The following is a 19,461-nucleotide window of genomic DNA, read 5'->3' as shown; positions in this document are numbered from 1 at the left end:
ATATAATATAATATAATATAATATAATATAATATAATATAAACAATATAATATAATATAATTTTGCAATTGCAAAAGAAAATTTAAACATAGAAATACTTGTAGTAGTCACATTGTGTGATATGAAATCACAGTTATGAAAAAAAGTCTCAGTTGTGAAATATAAAGTCATTTGATATAAAACATCACAATTGTGAGATCTAAAGTCACAATTTTGAGATAAAAATATACAATTGTATAATTGCTAATTTTAAGAAAAAATTCAGATATAAAGTTTTGAGATAAAAAGTCACAAAAAAATTGCATCTTGACATAAAAAAAAGTCGGTAACAATTTATAATAACTTCCATTAATAAATCATTAACAAACATAATATAATGTTTAACTAATCATTGCTTAATATATATTCACATATCTAGAAATATGAGATAATGTGCTTGTTAATGTTAACTGATTATCTTATTAAACATTACCAAATGATTAACAGATCATTATTTAATGTAAATTAAAATGCTTACAAATGTCATTAAACTTTCAATTCATATGATCATGCATTGTTTTTTTTAATCTTCAAATGATTTTGATAGATGGTTTACAATGATTAAAAGCTTCATTAATAAATCGTTAACAAACATTATATAATTGCTTAACGGATCATTAGTTAATGTTTACAAATGTCATTAAACTTTCAATGAGTTTTAAAAATCTACAAATGATTTTAACATAAATTATACAATATTTACAAGCTTATTTGTTAGTGTACTTTTGAATGCTTACAAATGTCATTAAACTTCAGTTCACATTAGCTAATGCTCATTTTTACATTTATATATGTTGTGAAAATATATTTAAAATATAAAATATAACTATTCATGTTAGTTATTCATTAACTCATAATCACAGTCTGTATAAAGGTCATACATTTGGTCTTTGTTTGTTGTGTAGACTTTTGCACATTATTTGCACAAAGATTATGTGCACATCTTAAATAATTTTTTTATTATTTGTTAATGTTTTTGCAGTACCCAATCTGGAGGAAAACTATTCATCAATTGTAAATATTTATAAACATTTGCTAATCGCTAGTACCTTTATGAGCAGTTATTTTGATGGCAACAAAGTGTCCCAAATGACCGGAATTCGCCCTATTTTAAAATATTTACAAATAATGTATTAATCATTTGTTCATGTTTTTGCAGTACCCAATATAAAGTGGAGACTATTCATCATTTGTAAATGTTTATAAACATTTACTAATTTTTTAGTATCTTTATTGGCACTGGACTTTTATCTACTTTAACAACATTTGTGTAAAGGGTGGTTAGTTAAGTTTAGCTAAATGCTTGGTAAAGACATATCACACATTGTAATTTGGGTGCAAAACATGTTTTATCACCTCAACACTTATGTTAGTATACTATTGTGAATCATTAAACAGAATATTCATTGAGTCATACATCAACAGGAGGGGGTAAAAAAATAAAATTTTCAAGAAAATACTTATTTTAGCATTTATCAACACAATGCAATATAAACAGATCGAATTGACCCCTGTACACTTGTTGACCCCTTACCCAACCTTAAACCTACCCATACCACCAAACCTGACCCTAACCCTACCCGTATCCCAACTCAACAGCAGCAAAGGTGTTGTGCATTAACAAAAGCTTTTAATCATTGTATAACATCTGTTAAAATCATTTGTAGATTTTCAAGATGTGCATGATCATATGAATTAGAAGTTTACATTTTAATTTATGTTAATTATTAGGTAATGTTTAATACATTTATTAGTAAACATTAACAAGCACATTATTTCACGTTTCTAGATATGTGAATATATATGAACTAATGATCCGTTAGGCATTACACAATGTTTGTTAATAATTTATTAATGAAAGTTATTATAAAGCGTTACCTAAAGTTGCAATTACGAAAAATAAAGTCCTATTGGAAGATATAAAATCCCAGTTATGAGGAAAAAGTGTCAGCTGTGAAATGTAAAGTGACAGTTTTGTGATTAAAAAGGCACAATTGTGAGAAATCATTGGAAATTTTGAGAAAAACAAAACTTGCAAGCATGAGATCCAATGAGAAATTGTAAGATTTAAGGTCACATTGGGAGATATAAAATTGCAATTACGATAAATAATTTAATACGATAAATAAGTTAATTTAATCAATTTAATAAAGAACACACAGTTAGCAGAGGATATGTAAAACTGTGAAATATGTCCAAATTTAGCAAAAACTAAATATCTACAGAGATCTGCATTCCATGTGGGTCTTTTCATTCAAACAATGATGAAGCACACTGTTTATGTGGGACCATGTACAAAAATCATAATTACTTTTGTTCAAAGCATAATCATACTTTTACAATTCCATCAAACCATATCAATCTTCTAACACTGCCTAAGGCTATGTTTTCACGACAACCTGCAGTAAAAAATTGAAAAGTTTTTCCCTTTCGTTTTTAAAAAGTTTCACGTATACACGACAACGTTTTCAAAATGATTCAGTAAACACACATATCCTTAATATAAAAGCTGTATTACGTATGCCAGGCCAGTAGTTGGCGCTGTCACCTTGTTAGTATACGGTACCTGTTGCCGTGTGTATATGATGCGTCTCCGCTGTTGGTTGTAATATTGGTGAAGTAAATCCACACCTTGCTGAAGAAGCGTTAGCAAACTCTTGAGCAGCAACAACAGTACCATGTACTCCACCATTGTTGTGTATGTTTGTTTGTGCTTGCCTTTAAAATCGACACGTACTGCGCATGTCTACATACACGTACTACGCATGCGCATGACGTCAGCGTTTTCAAAGATTACAATTTTGGGTGTTTACACAGAAACGACAACGGTGGCTTTTTCAAAAACTTGCACTTTGAAACCCGTTTTCAAAAATATGCGTTTTCAGTCCCCAAAACGCTGTTGTCGTGTAAACGAACAGGCAAAATGCATAAAAAGTTTCCCGTTTTTGGCTGAAAATGTTCTCATGTAAATGGCCCCTAAGTGGGAAGCCATCAGAGTTGAATGGAGCATTTACGGACAAAACTTTCTTCAGGGGTTTTCAGCATTCTAGAAGCAGATGGAAGTTCTAGTTGGAAGGCCTTCGACGAATAAATCGCGAAACGTTGTAACTATATTTGAACACACCTAGCATTTCTTTGAGTATGCAGAGGCCCAGGGCTCCTGCTGACAGACCTGGGCCGGCGTATGTATTGATGCAGTGGAGCAGCTGTGGGATCCTTGGGGTGATGAATTGGTGGACAGCTGCAGGTCAGCACAGATTCGCTTTCACCAGCCTCAAACGCACAACATGTGAGCTTTGGGATGAGCTTGTTTTTTTCATATAATGATAAATATGCAATACACATTCTGAAGTACCGGCGGGAGTATATTCTAAGAGTGCTGAATGGAAAAGATTGATCTATGATAGATCTTTCATTCCTAACAGATCACTTCACAGTGATTGATACCTGCTGTCTCCATAAACCCCTTACATTTACATTTGCATTTACATTTATTCATTTTGCAGACGCTTTTATCCAAAGCGACAACAAGCGATTTTCCATAAGTTGACAATAAACAAGAGAAGTGTCTGTTATACAAGGTTTCAGTAATCATTCAAAATAGTAAAAACTAGGACAGGAAGGGATAAAGGATAATAAGAAAATAGAAAAAGTGAAGGCATAGATTTTTTTATTTATTTTTTTTATTAATGAAAAGGCAGTTAGATGCTCATAGAAGACATGAGTTTTCAGTTGTTTCTTGAAGATTGTGAGGGATTTGGCTGTCCAGATGGAGTTAGGTAGGTCATTCCATCAACAGGGGACAGAGTGATTTTGTGCCTCTCTGCAATGGGACCACGAGCCGCCCGCTTGTTTGCTGACCACAGACTTTGGGAGGGTATGTAGACGCATAGGAGAGAGCAGATGTAGAAGGGTGCGGAGCCCATGGCTGTTCTGTAGGCAAGCACCAATGTTTTGAACTTTCCCAGTGCAGGGAGATAGAGGTGTGACATGGACTCTCTAGGGCTCATTGAAAACAAGACGTGCTGCTGTATTTTGAATCACTTGCAAAGGTCTGATTGCACATGTTGGAAGTCCAGCCAGAAGAGCATTGCATTGGTCCTGCCTAGAAATGACAAGGGCCTGGACGAGAAGCTATTTTGCATGTTCTGTTAGGAAAGGTCTGATCTTCCTGATGTTGTGTAGTGCGAACCTGCATGATCGTGCTGGTTTTGTAATATGATCTTTAAACATCAACTGATCATCAAGGATCACCCCAAGATTTCTGGCTGAAGCCGATGGGATTATCGTTGATGAGCCCAGTTGGATGGTAAACTGATGCTGTACTGATGGGGTGGCTGGGAAGATGAGACGCTCTCTCTTTGCCAGGTTGAGTTGCAGGTGATGTATTTTGATGTATTTATTACTGAGATCCGAGCAGGTACCGTTGGATCATCTGGTTGAAATTAAAGGTAGAGCTGCATGCCATCAGCATAGCAATGGTAGGAAAAACCATGTGCCTGAATGATGGGTGCCAGTGATGTAGTGTATATAGAGAAAAGGAGGGGCCCAAGAACTGACCCCTGAGGAACCCCAGTGACCAATTGATGTTATTTGGATACCTCTCCTCCCCAAGACACCCTGAAAGACCTACCTGTGAGGTAAGACTCAAACCAGTGTAGTGCAGTTCCGGTGATGCCCAGCGATGAGAGGGTAGACAGGTGGATTTGATGATTAACAGTGTCGAATGCAGCAGATAGATCTATCAGAATGAGAACTGAAGATTTGGACTCAGCTTTTGCACTCCGTAGCGCTTCAGTGACTGGCAGCAAGGCAGTTTCAGTTGAATGGCTAGATTCCTTTAACCCCTTAATCAAATGGGATTTAAAGGAATAGTTCACTCTGAAAAACATCTGTTCATATGTTCAATCATTCTTATTGATCCTCATGTTGATTTGTCTGGGAAACTAAAAAAACAGTTTTAAAATCATAAAATAAATAAACAAACAGTTAATAAGTAGTTGTTTAAGTTAAATACTTCATTGCTGTTTTGTTATTCTTTCTAAACACTGCTCAAAAAATTGTGAGATTAAAAAAAAACACTGGATGGAAACACCAAGATGTGCATAAATTCTAAAAATGCACATCAAAATCTCATGTGACTTTGCACGATTGGACGGCATAACTAGACTAACCAGCGGATCTCATTGCACAACATCTGAAATGTTGTTTTAGTCATTCTGAAATGCCTAAGTCGAAGTCTTTCATCAAAGTGGTTCGGTGTGATTACCTTCCAGAACTGTTTTACACAACGTTCCTAAACAGCAGGCATCCATCTCCAAGCATCCAAGATAACGTGACCGCGTTTATTGCATTTCGTCTGTGCACTCTGAGGCACAAGAAATTTATTTGAACCAAAAAAAAGACCCACAGCTGCTTCTCCTACTGCAGCAAATTACCTTTTTCGTAGTGATATTTGGCGCCAATTTATCGGGATGTTAAAATTGTGTTCTCTTTGGCTCACTGGATATTCCAATTTTGTGCATTACTTCAATTCACAGCTTTGGATGGAATCATTGCTATTGTTTAAAAAAAATGCAATTTGGACATTCTGCTAAATAACTTATTTTGTGTTTCACTGAAGAAAGAACAAGGAACAAGAGTAGGAAAATGATGACAGAAATTCCCCAGTGACAAATCTGGGTGAAATATACCTTTTAAGGGACACTGTAAAAACATGTCTTGTCTGTTTGTTCTGTAATAATAATCAATCAGTAACAAATACAGACCACCTACACTACCATAAATTAGAATGTGTTTTTCCAAGAAAAACGAAAACAAAACAGATTTTTGGCAGTGTTTTTGTTTGTGTCTTCATTGCATGCAGAATCGTGACCTCAGTAACTCTCCATCACTCCCATTTCTCAGTTCCTTGGCATAAAGCCACATTTTTGAGTTGTCTTTAGGAAGTTTGGCACCTCCACCTGACGTTTAGGCCTACTCTAAGCATTATTTCTGAGTTATTTGTCTCTGTGACAAACACACAGGAATGTTTAAATTGCATCTCTCTCTTTTCTGCATACATTCCTCCAGGAAGGATACAATAAATCAGAGGCGATCCAGTCTACTGCATGATGTGTGATATAGGAGAGCCGCTCATATAGACATACCATTCCCACACAGTGAACAGTGATCCACACAGTGCTGGGTTATGTCACATTCACCCAACTAATCTGCTGTTATAGCTCTGACTTTCCTCAGCTAGAGTCTACATTTTATGCCAGTCAAATGTTTAGCATTGAAAGAGTAAATGTCAATGATGATGACAAGGCTTCATTTTTTAAAAACAAAATCCCTAAACTCCATGTTATATGAAAGCATATGATCCTGAGTATCTAATCTTCATATTGTAATCGTTTGACATCCTCTTGAGTGCAACATTATCAGAATGTGTGTTAATTAAGTCAAGATTGTGAGATGCCTGTGGTGCAGTGGTATATGACAGTCAACGCTAGAGGAATGAGCTCTGATTTACTTATAGAGGTTGGGAAACCCTGAGACCTTTACATGAGGGGAGTGCTGGGTATGAAACAGGAGAATTCTTTGAAAGAGGCTACTGGTTAATGATTCAGTGACCCACAGTGTCTGCACAGACACTCAAAGCTTGGCTCAAAGCTGCCATCATCCCATCAGGTGCAGAAATATGCACAGCTTTCTTTCAGAAATGGCTAACATTATGATCTGATGAATGTATTTGTGATGGCAGAAGTCTTTAAAAGTCTTCTAAGAGCTTGTGTTTATCTTAAAAAGTCATAAAAACAATCCATAAGAAGCCTTTACGTTTTTAAATCTACACTGACCCTCCAAGAGTATTCAATTTACTCCATTACTAGCAACATCATTATTATGAATTAAGTGAATATTATTCAATGTTATTCATTGCTTATGTGGATTTTTTATTTTATTTATTTTTTTTGCCATACTTGAAAAAAGGACCTACAGAAATAATATATTTTACAAGAATATTTAAGCACAGACTGAATATAATGTTTTCAGGCACTTAACTGCATGTTATTTACAACTAAATTAAAATGTTTTATAGTTTACATTCATGTGCAACCTCTGAAATTAGTTGAACTTAGGAGTACTCTTTTTGACTTAAGACTTAAATACATCTTTATATGCAACTTCATAAATACATCTATTGTCTTTGAAGTGTACTGACAAGCATTTTTAGTAAACTAAAATATGTAAACTAAAATATTCAATTCTTTTTAAACTTGTATCATGCATATGTCATGTTTTTAAGGTCCCACTTTATATAAGGTGTTTTTTAACTACTGTATACCTGTGTAAATTAATAATTAGGATTAAAGGTTTAAATAGGCAGAGTTTCCTGATGATTATTTCAGGTTCTAGTTTTCAGTGAAATTGCTTGAAATTAGTTGTGTAATAACTTCAAGTTTTTCTTCAGAACATTATGGGTCATGCAGTGTTAAATTAACACTGCTCTGTGTTTATATAATCCACACTACAGAGTGTTAAAAATAACACCATTGATTCTCAATTACAACTTTTGTACATGAAGGCAAACTGGTTTGTAATGAGTGAAGATGGTAATGCTGCTTTTTAAGTTGTTTAATCATCCTCTGGTGAGATCTTGAGAGATTTAACATGTTATTTGTTCTGTTGATTTCATCTAAAGCAGTCTCTGCTTGTTCTCATTGTTCTTCCACCTTTCCTCCAGTGATGCTTCAGTGTTACGTTTATGTTCAATGTCCACAGTCTTAGGGTGCATTGCATGACAACGCTAAACTAAAAACAGAAAAGTTTTCCTTCGTATTGCGTAAAAATGACAATGTTGTCAAAATGATCTTCGTATACACAGATCTGTGAAAATGACTAAAATTATTTATTTTTTATGCCAGGCCAGCAGTTGGCAATTTGTAAAGAAACACCACATATGCGTCATTCTACAGAGTGGTGAATACAAATAATCAAGATAGCGAAAGTCATGTTTTTGTAGTTTACACTGAGATGATAATGATATCATTTTCAAAAACTTGCACTGTAAAACCCTTTTTCAAAGCTCTGTGCTTTCAGGCCTCCAAATTGTCGTTTTAATTAAAATTAATGGCCAATATGCATGTTTTGCATATTTATATTTTCTGAAAAAAAGTGCAGAATATGTTGCTATAATGTAGGGGTGAAGACTATTCAAGGTGTTGCTAAAGTGGTTGTTGGGACATAGTAAATGCATACTAAGCACTTGCTTACAATCCCAAATTAACAGAGCCCACCTCCAATATTCTAAGATATTCTGTTCCATCGATACATCTCAGGTTCCGATTGGCCCTTCAAGTGGAGCCAGAAATATTATTACCAGTTCCAAGCACATGAATATCCAAGCGAAGTTGGCATTTAAGAGTGTTTTAATATTGTTTCTTTTCCTCTGTTTTGATATGTTTTAAAATTATATGTCCCTGTTTGTCACTCCACAGATCTTTACTGTTAGCATTACAAAAAAAATACATTTCTTTATTTAGGAAGTGAGAGCCAAATAACATTATCAACAATACTTGCTTGCTCCACGCTCTACTACTCAGCTTTCAAGCTTCAGGGTGTGTTCAGTCTAAAAGAGGAACCAAAATACACAGATCCAAAACAATATGAAAGCAAATTAAAAGGCAATAATGAAAAAAGAGTGTAAACCCATGAAACGTTTTTAATATTACAATGTGTAACCAGTCATGTGATAAAACATTGAATTTCCATATAATACAAACAATAATTAAAGTGTTGTTAATCTTTGAGTGTTTTCCCATTTATGGTTCTCTAGGGAGACATATAAGCCCTATATGCTTCTATTTATTTGTTTTGTGAGGAGGAGAAAGGAAACCCATTCCTACAAGTACAGTGCAACAGGGGGTGTGGCTGTCCCCACCTTAATGATCTCTCTTGTCATTGGTCTTCCAAAACCTGCAGCCAATTCAAAACCACATGCCACTTTCTGCACTCCCCCCACAAGCCACAGACAGCGTGAAGAGTGAGAGCGGTAGAGACAAGAGGGAGAATCACCCAGAGAGGAAAAACAGCAGAACAGAGAAGGTGTTAAGCATGCCAGCATATGCCACCAACATGAGGCTCAAGTTCCCCATTCTGGCCTTAATGCTGGAAGTCGTGACCATTGTCCTGTACGCTCTCCTTGTGGTATATGACACCGGTGATGCTCACGGAGATGGGAGTCATGAAGAATCGAATACAACTCATTCAAGCAGCCCAATGACCCTTTATCCCAGTAAGTACCCCCCTGTCAGATTGGTGTATGTGTTGTGGATGTGTGTATACATCAGGTCTTGTTTTGACATCCAAATTGATTGGTTTCAATTAAGTCTAAAATTGTATTTAAATCTTGTTTTATTGGCTCAACTTGAACACATTATGTTATTAGGAACTTTAAGGGTTAGATCATGTGGATGTAGTTGGAAATTGCTGTTAACTTGTCATTGCCTTCATGCTTTTGCAAATTAATTCATCCTTTTTAAGACTGATATTTACTCTAGTCAACGTTGCATTTAAGTTTCATGCTGCTACTCACTTGTCAGTGTTCACTGAGAGGTTTATTTCTGCGAAGGCTTTGGCGGCAATATTTCACTAATGTTCATTCAGCACGCAAGTCCCTAAAAATACTCCCTCCGAAGAGGGCTCGGGCTCTTGCACTCTCAGGAGAAAGACAAAGAGGAGAGGGTGATGAAGGTCAGCTTTGGTTATTTATTCATGTCATCTATCTACATCAGTGGTTTTCAACTAGTTCTTATTCAGGAGCCAGATCTTACACTGGACGTCTACTGGTGACTCAGTACAGTACAAAACTGGTTAATGTAGGCTACAAATGGGAAAAAAAATGTTTGTATGATCAAACACTGATATTTATTCATATTACAATAAACATTTTCATTTCATTTACACATAAAATTATTAACAAGACATGATACTGTAGACTGAAGAGGTAAATTGGCCAATTTTGAATTGAATTAAATTGAATCAGCTGCCAAGAGGTGCACAAAACGCATTATGGTTGCACAAACTGTGTAAACTTCCATTTTAAGTGAAACTTTATGTTATATAATCTGGGTCATATGTTTATCTTGCATAGTTTTGTTCATGGTTTTCTGTGTTAAGGATATGTACATGTTGGCATTTCTGTAGAGCACTATGAATTTGAACCAAAATACTGATTGGATGAACATAATTTGATGTCAGCAACTAAACAAATGTGAAACATTCTCTCTTTCCCTTCAAAAGTTGATAAGCCTGTTTATTTTGTGTCGTGACCCACCAGTTGACAACCACTGATCTACAGAATCTATTATAAAAGGAATTTATTCATTCAAGCAAACAGAAACAGTGTATGTTTCCTTTGAGACCATTTCAACTTCAATTGCATTCCTTTAATTTTCTCTACATGCTTTGCTTATTTGCAGAGATGACATGCATTGGTTGTAAATACCCTTATTTACTTTTATCTTCAAATTGCACTTGTGGTTGCTTGCTTAGACACGGTTTGGACTGAAACCAACTCTGGGGTGTGGAGAGTATGAACATGCAAGATTAGTCTCAGTGTCACGTGTCCTCAAAGTTTCCATTCAACCCTTCAAAATTTGTAATCTGACTCATTTCATTACACTGACAAGTACATTGAACTTTACTGTTAATGTCATTGGATGCATTTGTCTAGGGCTTGATAAGAACTGTCATCTGTTTCTTAATTGCAATTGTAACTTTCTTTGTGGTTGCCACACTACCTCACAGAGACTCTGGACTGTTCCAGCCCCCTTTACCTAAACAATAATTTTCTCCAACAAACAAGAGTTCATTTGTGCAGTTCAAAGCAAGCTCCAAATTCAGCACAATATATACTCATCCTGAATAATAACTCTTCTGCCTTTGAGTTGCAAAAGTTGTTTTCAGAGACTGTCAATTTAGCCACTTTAATGCATGTTTCATCACTCAACATTCTTCATAACTTAACTTTAAACATGTCGAAGTGCTGGGACAGAGATAGCATACAAATTCTTTGCCACCCAGTGAACCCGATGACACTTTCAACAATTAAAAGCATATGTGAAAATGAAAGAAAAATAAAAAGCATATGTGTTTGTAGAATGGGAAAATTGAGGCCATCTGTCGCTTTGGTACAAACATGCAAAGCATTCCAGAAATGAGTGAGAAAAGCTTCAAAGAAAAGAAAATAAAGGTTGCTTTAATCTGGGCAACAAAGAAAACACATATAGCTAAGTTATGTCACTGCGCTCTAAATTAATGCTGACAGAATGTAATTAAGTCATTGAACATTCGCAAAGAGAGGAAACTTTCCACCCATTAGTAAAATGGGACCTTTGAGATATTATCAGCAAATATGTTGCATGTGGGAAATGCGAAAACTTTCACTGGGAAAATGATTCTGTTTGTTGTAGCATCCAACAGTTGGGAAAAATGGATTGTGCACCTCTACTCAGCCAGCAAAATTATCTATATTCCACTATGATGTTCTTCCAAAGTTTGCATACATGAAATAGCCAGTGAAAAGTCCTTTAGGCGACCCTATCATTGTAAACATGTATTGCTTAAGATCAACAGAAAGATCAGAGGAAAAGACTTGGGTCATGCAACAGCTGATAAGGGTTGTTTACCACTGTTTCAGCTGTGTCAGAGACCCGCCTAAATGTTTTTGAGGGGTTTTCAGCAGGATCACATTTTATTACTCAACAACCATCAAAGACTAGTGACAACAACATAAAAGACTGGTTGAAGACAGAGTAAAAACACTACTGTGGTACCACGGGAATTTTTTAGGATGGGAAGGGCTGTGATGATATAACAGAATTTAGTTTTGTTATATCAGAATCTAGTTTTATCACATTTTTGGTATCCTTTGTTGAGATTTTTTCCATGAAACATCAAAAATGACCATTGAGAATTGAGTATATGCAGTAATAGATCACATTCAGTAGTTTGTTTTAAGATGGATTGCGAAGCAAGATAAGACTGAAATTTGCTGATTTTTAATCATCACATATTTATCTGAAGATTTCCTGTTTAGTCTCTTACTGTATCATTGTACAGTGGTTCTTTAAGTACAGTCTGCTGGGAGCATGGACTATGTTATAAAAAAGTACATGATCATTTATAAAGACAGCAAGCTATAAAAATATATTTAGCCAGCTATAAAAATATGCAGCGAGCAAAGAAATTTTAGTTTAGTTTGAGTCCTGATCAAAGTTCCTCACCACTAAGCTTAGTTGGTAGTACTTACAGGGGTCATCGGTTATCTTGATGAGCTTAGCAGATGTCAGACCATGAGCACTATGATTGATGACTATTTGGGTTTGTTACTGGCAAGTTTAGATTTTGTGTGGATTACTGAATGGGTGGAGGGCTTCGGAGGCATTCCGAGGAAGTCTGAATGTTTGCCTATTCAAAGCCTGGTGCCACACCTTTTGGAGGTTCACGCTTCGTAGTTCCACTTGTCTCTCTTGGGACTGACAGTGAGACCCTTTTTAAACTTACTGACAATCGTTAATGTGTCTGATTATTATCAGTAGGCACAATGATATGGTTTGTATTGTGTAGTCCGAAAACGGACTTTGCTGATGAATAAGGTGTTTTGGACGGTATCCTATCTCTGTGTCCAGGGACTGTATAGCTTCCTGAGTTGGACAGTCACTCATTTCCTCTTTGCAGGAAAGATGGGAAAAGGCCAGCAGTACTGGTACTATGTGTTGTGAAGACAATCAGTGTGCACATTTAGTTATTGCGAATTTATAGAAATTGTTATACCTTTCTGTATCCTTTTACTCTTTGCATTTCCATTCATCCATCCATGTCTCAGCAGAGAAACACTCTGGATGCATTCATTCAAAATGCAGCAGTGTAATACACATCATAGTAATTGGATTATTAATCCATGAATCAAAGTCACTCAGTTTCTCACATGGTTTCCATCCCCAATGGTGAGCATCATTCATGAAATCTAATGACTTCAGGTCACTGCAAATTGCTGGGTATGTTTTACATGCAATGCTTTATCAATCCAAATGAATCCAGTCTGATTTTCTGAAAATTATCTTCATCTGTACCCTAAACTTTGCAGTCTGATTCACATATTTGTTTATATGAGCAAAACATCTATTCTGAACAAAATTGCAGTGTATATGCAATGACTAGTCGCCACGTTCAGAAACTGAGAAAGCTACAAAAATTTTTTTGATTTGTCAAGTTACAGCCAGTTAGAGCAATGAAGAGGCTGGATTGCTCTGAATGTGACTTATCCTGGAATAAGTATATTTTAACACTCATTAGTGTCATGTGAAGTGAATAAAATTACACACGCCAACAGGGTCACTAGAGGCAACTTCTTAACCCGTCATTCATAGACTAATAGACGAGCACACAAGACCTTTGTACAGCGATGGAAAGAACATGGTTATTGATTAGTTCTGGTAATTTTGTAGGAATTAAATAGACTTAAAACAGAAATGTGTAAATATGTTGCTTTGTAACTATTCTGGTTGTACAGTTGTTCATCAATAATTATTTTACTACTAAAAATATTACGCATTTTCTGTGATCTGCACTTAGAGTGAAATGAACAGTTCACCCTAAAAAGAAAATTCTGTAATTTCCTCACCCTTATGTTGAGCATTCTGTTATTGTTTCCTGTGGAACACATAAAATATCTGACAAAGAATGAAAATATCAAAAGAGCAAACATATCATAAGTAGTCCACCTCTGCGCTATGTTTCTAGTATTCTTAGGGATAGTTCAACCAAAAACTCAAATTCTGTCATCATTTACTCACCCTCATGTCGTTCCAAACCCGTAAGACTTTCATTCACCTTTGGAACACAAATGAAGATAACTGACAGTCTAAGATCGATTGACAGTCTATGCAACTACCATTTTGGGGCTTACACACACATATTTACACTGATCAGTGAACACAAACAGAAGCTCAAATTGTACTTGCTTGACGTGCAAGAAGAAACCTTACTGGTTCTTACAGAAGCCCAAACGTGCTGCGTAACACACAAGAATGAACCTCATTGGTTCTCACCATGGCCATCTCAAGCTGGCGCGGGGCCCAGTCCGCACCAGGGCCCTCATTTATCAACATTGCATAGAAAAGGTTCTATATTCTGTCCTACGAATGGAATTTAGAATGTGTGTAAGTACAAATAAATCTGTATTTATCAAATGTGCGCACACGGTTCTTACGCACACCAGTAAATGATCTTTGTTGATAAATCCCATGTTCTTAAGCACCATGCTCATTCACGTTCATGGTCATTTGCTTTCAGAAACATCTCCAATGAGCCATATATGGTGACAACACCTCCCTTTATAAATCACGTGAATGTATACATCCTCACCGAAATCATGGCAAAGAATTTGTATTTTTGGACTTTTGTATTACGTTTTAAATTTTGTCAAATAAAACAAACAAAAAGGTGGTACCCACTGAGAAGCCAGTCTGTGCTTTCACTAAACAGATCAGTACAGTCTTTGAAAACGCATTCTCTGCGCAGCTCATGGTTTGCCGAATCTTCCAGCAAAGCGAGATCAGCCATGACACTATAGATACATTTCAAATGACTTCCCAGCTGTCTTTTATAGCTTTTCACACCAATTATGCAAATGTCTAGCTTGAACTATGACATTACTATTTGAGTATTTGCAATTAAAGGACACAGGAAACATGTGGCGGCAATTTCTTGTTGTAGCATCACCATGCTGCTACTAGATTCTCTGTGTAAGCATGCTCAGAGTTGTGCTTTTATGTATTTTATTTAAGTTGGTAAATCCCACACTTTGTGTGAAACTGTTCTTACGCACTCATAACGCACACATCTGTGCGTACACACTGTTAATAAATGAGGGCCCAGATCTTTTTGAAGCATCAAAGTGATAGTTCTGTAGACTGTCAACGGAGGGACTGAAATCTTTCAGATTTCAATAAAAATTAAATTTGTGTTCAAAGTCAAAGATTACAGAATATTCATTTTTTGGTTAATTATATGTCATACAACAGCATGATGAACAGACATACATTTATGTTGTTAATTATTCACTGATATAATACAACAGTGCACCCTTTCATTGCTGACCTGTTCGAACTAAAGTTGAACTAAATGTGGTTCTAGCTTGCTGTGACTAAATTCAGGCTTCAGGTGTGGAGAAACAGCTCTTTCTCATAAACTCTTTATCCATGTGTCCAGTGTTTCAGGATGTACACGTGATGATCTTCATTGGCTTTGGTTTCTTGATGACCTTCCTAAAGAGATATGGCTTCAGCAGTGTGGGCATCAACCTGTTGCTGGCTGCCTTTGGCTTGCAGTGGGGTCTTCTCCTCCAGAACATCTGGCATATGCATAACGGAAAAATAACAATCAACATCGAAAAGTAAACTTAACTTTTTGGTTATGGGAGGGGGGGCATGGGTGACTGACGTAATAAAACGGATCATTACTTCATCATCTATCAAAATAGTTCAATGCTAGATGTTCAGTTGTATTTGATTAAATATGCCAATAAAAACAAATCTTTTCATATTTCATTCTCTGCAGAATGATTAATGCTGACTTCAGTACAGCAACTGTTCTGATCTCATTTGGAGCGGTTCTGGGAAAAACTAGCCCTGTCCAGCTTCTCATCATGACCCTGCTGGAGATCACTACCTTCTGCATCAATGAGCATTTGGTTGTGGGAGTCCTTGGGGTATGTACAGGCTCATTAGTTCATATATTAAATCAGTGCATAGATAATTTGTTTTGGTATTCTGCGGGAAATTATTGTGAAGCCTCTTCTATCCTCAGTTGATCATTAAGTTGATTTGCACCAGATTTAAACACTACGCATAATTGTAATACTACTTTTAATTACGTTGAGGTTTCTAAATATTGGTAGCAGAGCCTCATGAAATTTCATGCTATCTGAGTTCCTGCAATTAACTCCTTTTTTTTACAAAAGGAAGCTGGGTCAAAGATGAAGGAAAAGCAGTTTAGGCAATTTTCTATCTCCTTCCTAAAGTTGGCGGGATAAACTTAATGAACACACCCATTTTTCCAGTAACAACTGAAAGTGTACAAAGCACCTTCTTCATCTTGAAGATATAGTGCCTGGATTAACTGGGGATAAAGGAAATAAAATGATCTTGATTGACTCACAACAGCATAAACAGGTCTGAAACTGAACAGTGGTGGCATCTCTATATAAGGAAATTAATCATACCTTAAAGCAGCAGTCAAACATGATGGTCATTTACGTTTTTTTCAGCTGGTATTCATAAACATTCTTGTCTCCTAACAGGTTTCTGATGTTGGTGCCTCTATGACTATCCATGCTTTTGGGGCTTACTTTGGATTAGCTGTCGCTCGTGTTCTTTATCGCCCTGGTCTTCGGAACGGCCATGAGAATGAAGGCTCAGTCTATCACTCAGACTTGTTTGCAATGATCGGTATGTGTAGACCTTTCAGTCAGCTATAAAACAGAAACACTCTGTAATCAGAGTGACTAACGAGATCTGCTTACACGGGACTTACTTGCCCCAAAATTTCTCCTAGAGCTTCAATATATAATGTTTGCATATGTAAGCAGGATTTACAGTAATCGACATACAAGCCAACTTGCATTTGGTAGATGCCATATTTAACTGAACATGAATGAAAATGAGGCTGTGAGAGATTGATACACAGTCTGTTTAGAATGTTGGACTAGTGTACCTTGGTATTGTGTCTGTAGGTACTTGTAAACATTCACCATTCCACTCTTCCTGTGTCTTTAGGCACAGTCTACCTGTGGATGTTCTGGCCCAGCTTTAATTCTGCTATTGCTGAACCTGGTGATCCTCAGCTAAGAGCTGTTATCAACACCTATTTCTCTCTGGCTGCTTGTGCTCTTGCTGCCTACGCTACCTCCAGTCTGGTGGAGAAGAAGGGGAAACTTGACATGGTGGGTCATACCAGTCTTTTATTAATTTTACCAGGTCTCACATTTTAGCAGTCTATGATCCTTATGACTTAGCCTATTGTGTTTTGTGGCACAGGTTCACATTCAGAATGCCACTCTGGCTGGCGGTGTCGCTGTGGGTACCTGCGCTGACATGGACATCCAGCCATTTGGAGCAATGGTGATCGGAATAACTGCAGGCGTTATCTCCACCGTTGGATTTAAGTTCCTCACTGTATGAGTTTCCTTCATATCCCAATGATTCTAATATTAGAACTCAATCACATATTAATCATCTTTTTCTTTTCTCCTCAGCCCATACTCGCCTCTAAACTTGGAATCCAAGACACCTGTGGCGTGCATAACCTCCACGGCATGCCAGGCATCCTAGGGGGCCTTGCCGGTATTGTGGCGGCAGCACTAGGAAAGAAAGACAAGTATCTGGCAGTTCTTTACATTGTGTGTTTAGATTTTCGCTATTAGCAGTATGGCGACAAACGGGTTTAATATCTCTGTGCTTGTTTATCCTAGTGTTACAGCAACTTATCAAGCATGTGGTTTGGCATCATCTCTGGGGTTTGCTTTGGTGGGTGGGTTGATCACAGGTAGGTATTAATACAAGGACCATAACATCTGCAAGATATTGTAAAATATAAAAGGGTTTCATTAATAAATTTAAAGGAAAATGCCATTCATGCATACAATGAATATATCTACAGTATTCTTTGAAGAACATGAATCCAATTTCTAAATTAAATCTTTGACATACATTATATATACTGTACACACACACACACACACACACACACACACACACACACCACATTATATTATGTATGAATGTAAATTGAAAAATGTAAATATATTAAATGTAAATTGAAAAATGTAAATATATTAAATGTAAATTGAAAACTGTATTAAGATTTTTCACAACCATGTGAAACCAACATGAATTCAAAAAGTACCTATGTAAGAACTTGCCACATGGATTTTAAACTATTTTTGGACACACTTATTTGTCATTCACCCAATTAGAATTACTCTGTTGTATTACAAAAAAAATTGCACAAAACACAAAGTAAAAAAATGTTACCTTTTCCAGGCCTGATTATGAAGATTCCATTCTGGGGGCAGCCACCTGATCAAAACTGCTTCGATGACTCAATCTTCTGGGAGGTACGTCAAAAAGATTGATACGGGTGCATCTCAATTAATTAGAATGTCGTGGAGAAGTTCATTTATTTCAGTAATTCAACTCAAATTGTGAAACTCGTGTATTAAATAAATTCAATGCACACAGACTGAAGTACCAAAGACTTAAACTACTTCAGTCTATGTGCATTGAATTTATTTAATACACGAGTTTCACAATTTGAGTTGAATTACTGAAATAAATGAACTTTTCCATGACATTCTAATTTATTGAGATGCACCTGTATGTTAATGCTATTTTGTAATGCAACGACATGGTCCCAACTGTTTTTAATTCTTAGGAAAATGTCTTACAGCTGATAAGTTTGACAATTGTGGATGCTTTTGAAATGCAGGTACCTGAGGAAGAAGAGGAAAACGAAGAGCGTTTGACTCACGGCGATTCTTCCAAGAACAAAGCAGAGGCTTGAAGCTCTGCTCAAAATCAGCTCACTTCACAAATCAAGAGAGCCAGTCCAACACTATTAAAAAAATAAAGGTGCTTCACAATGCCATAGAAGAACCTTTTTGTCTAAATGGTTCCATAAAGAACCTTTCACATCTGAAGAACCTTTCTGTTTCACAAAAGGTTCTTTGTGGCGAAAGAAGGTTCTTCAGATTATAAAAAGGTAAGAAAGAGATGGTTCTTTAAAGAACCTTTGACTGAATGGTTCTTTGTGGAACCTAAAATGGTTCTTCTATGGCATCGCTTGAAGAACCTTTTGAAGCACCTTTATTTTTAAGAGTGAATAAGCAACTCGGGCTTTTCAACGTCAGCATCTACTCCGTTCTCTAAAATCCTCAACAGTGAACTCACCATAAGTACTAAGAGATGTCAATTTTTATTTTATTTTTTGTAATGGATGCTTTTTTCTAAATACATGCTGAATTGCATTTATTTTCTAAATACTGCAACCCATATTATGACACTGAGAAGTGATATCTCAAACCTTCTAAAATTTGCCATTGTAAAATGAAATGTAAGAAGGTTAAAAATGATTACCAAAAAGTTACTAAGCTAACTCAGAGTGTAGGTCAGTTTTTGTCGCCGTCTGCTGAACTGCACAGAACTGAATAGTTGCTCACTGTAATGTACCAAAAATCTGAGCCAATGCAAGACGTGTTGCTTAAGTGTCTGTTATCAAAGTAGTTCATTTTACCTTGAATAAGCTTTTTTTATTTTGTACTGACCCAACTTTTATCATCACTAGAGATTTTGACCAATGCTCTTGTAATGTTTTTTT

The 19,461-nt window shown here is 36.2% G+C and overlaps 1 protein-coding gene across 1 annotated transcript; it reads left to right on the top strand.

The window, feature by feature from the left end:
- The first annotated feature begins 9,048 nt into the window (after positions 1-9,048).
- Positions 9,049-18,753, top strand: LOC107685767 (ammonium transporter Rh type A-like). The gene is made up of 10 exons (XM_016482478.1): positions 9,049-9,316; positions 15,298-15,481; positions 15,646-15,796; positions 16,388-16,535; positions 16,863-17,029; positions 17,124-17,261; positions 17,342-17,463; positions 17,558-17,631; positions 18,129-18,202; positions 18,574-18,753. Exons 1-10 carry the CDS (start codon positions 9,136-9,138, stop codon positions 18,646-18,648), a joined length of 1,314 nt encoding a protein of 437 aa, XP_016337964.1. The 5' UTR covers positions 9,049-9,135; the 3' UTR covers positions 18,649-18,753.
- Positions 18,754-19,461: the final 708 nt, after the last annotated feature.

The sequence above is a fragment of the Sinocyclocheilus anshuiensis genome, unplaced genomic scaffold, assembly GCF_001515605.1.
Source record: "Sinocyclocheilus anshuiensis isolate Anshui unplaced genomic scaffold, SAMN03320099.WGS_v1.1 scaffold617, whole genome shotgun sequence".
NCBI lineage: Eukaryota > Metazoa > Chordata > Actinopteri > Cypriniformes > Cyprinidae > Sinocyclocheilus > Sinocyclocheilus anshuiensis.
Note: the sequence above shows the minus strand (reverse complement) of the source record. Positions and strands in the feature narration are given on the sequence as shown.

What these genes read in the sequence shown, in the direction of transcription:
- LOC107685767 (XM_016482478.1), top strand. Translation starts at nt 9,136, where the DNA reads ATGCCAGCATATGCCACCAACATGAGGCTCAAGTTCCCCATTCTGGCC. An exon ending in ATAACAATCAACATCGAAAA is followed by an intron (nt 15,482 to 15,645) that starts GTAAACTTAACT and finishes CATTCTCTGCAG; the next exon opens with AATGATTAATGCTGACTTCA. An exon ending in GCACTAGGAAAGAAAGACAA is followed by an intron (nt 17,464 to 17,557) that starts GTATCTGGCAGT and finishes TGTTTATCCTAG; the next exon opens with TGTTACAGCAACTTATCAAG.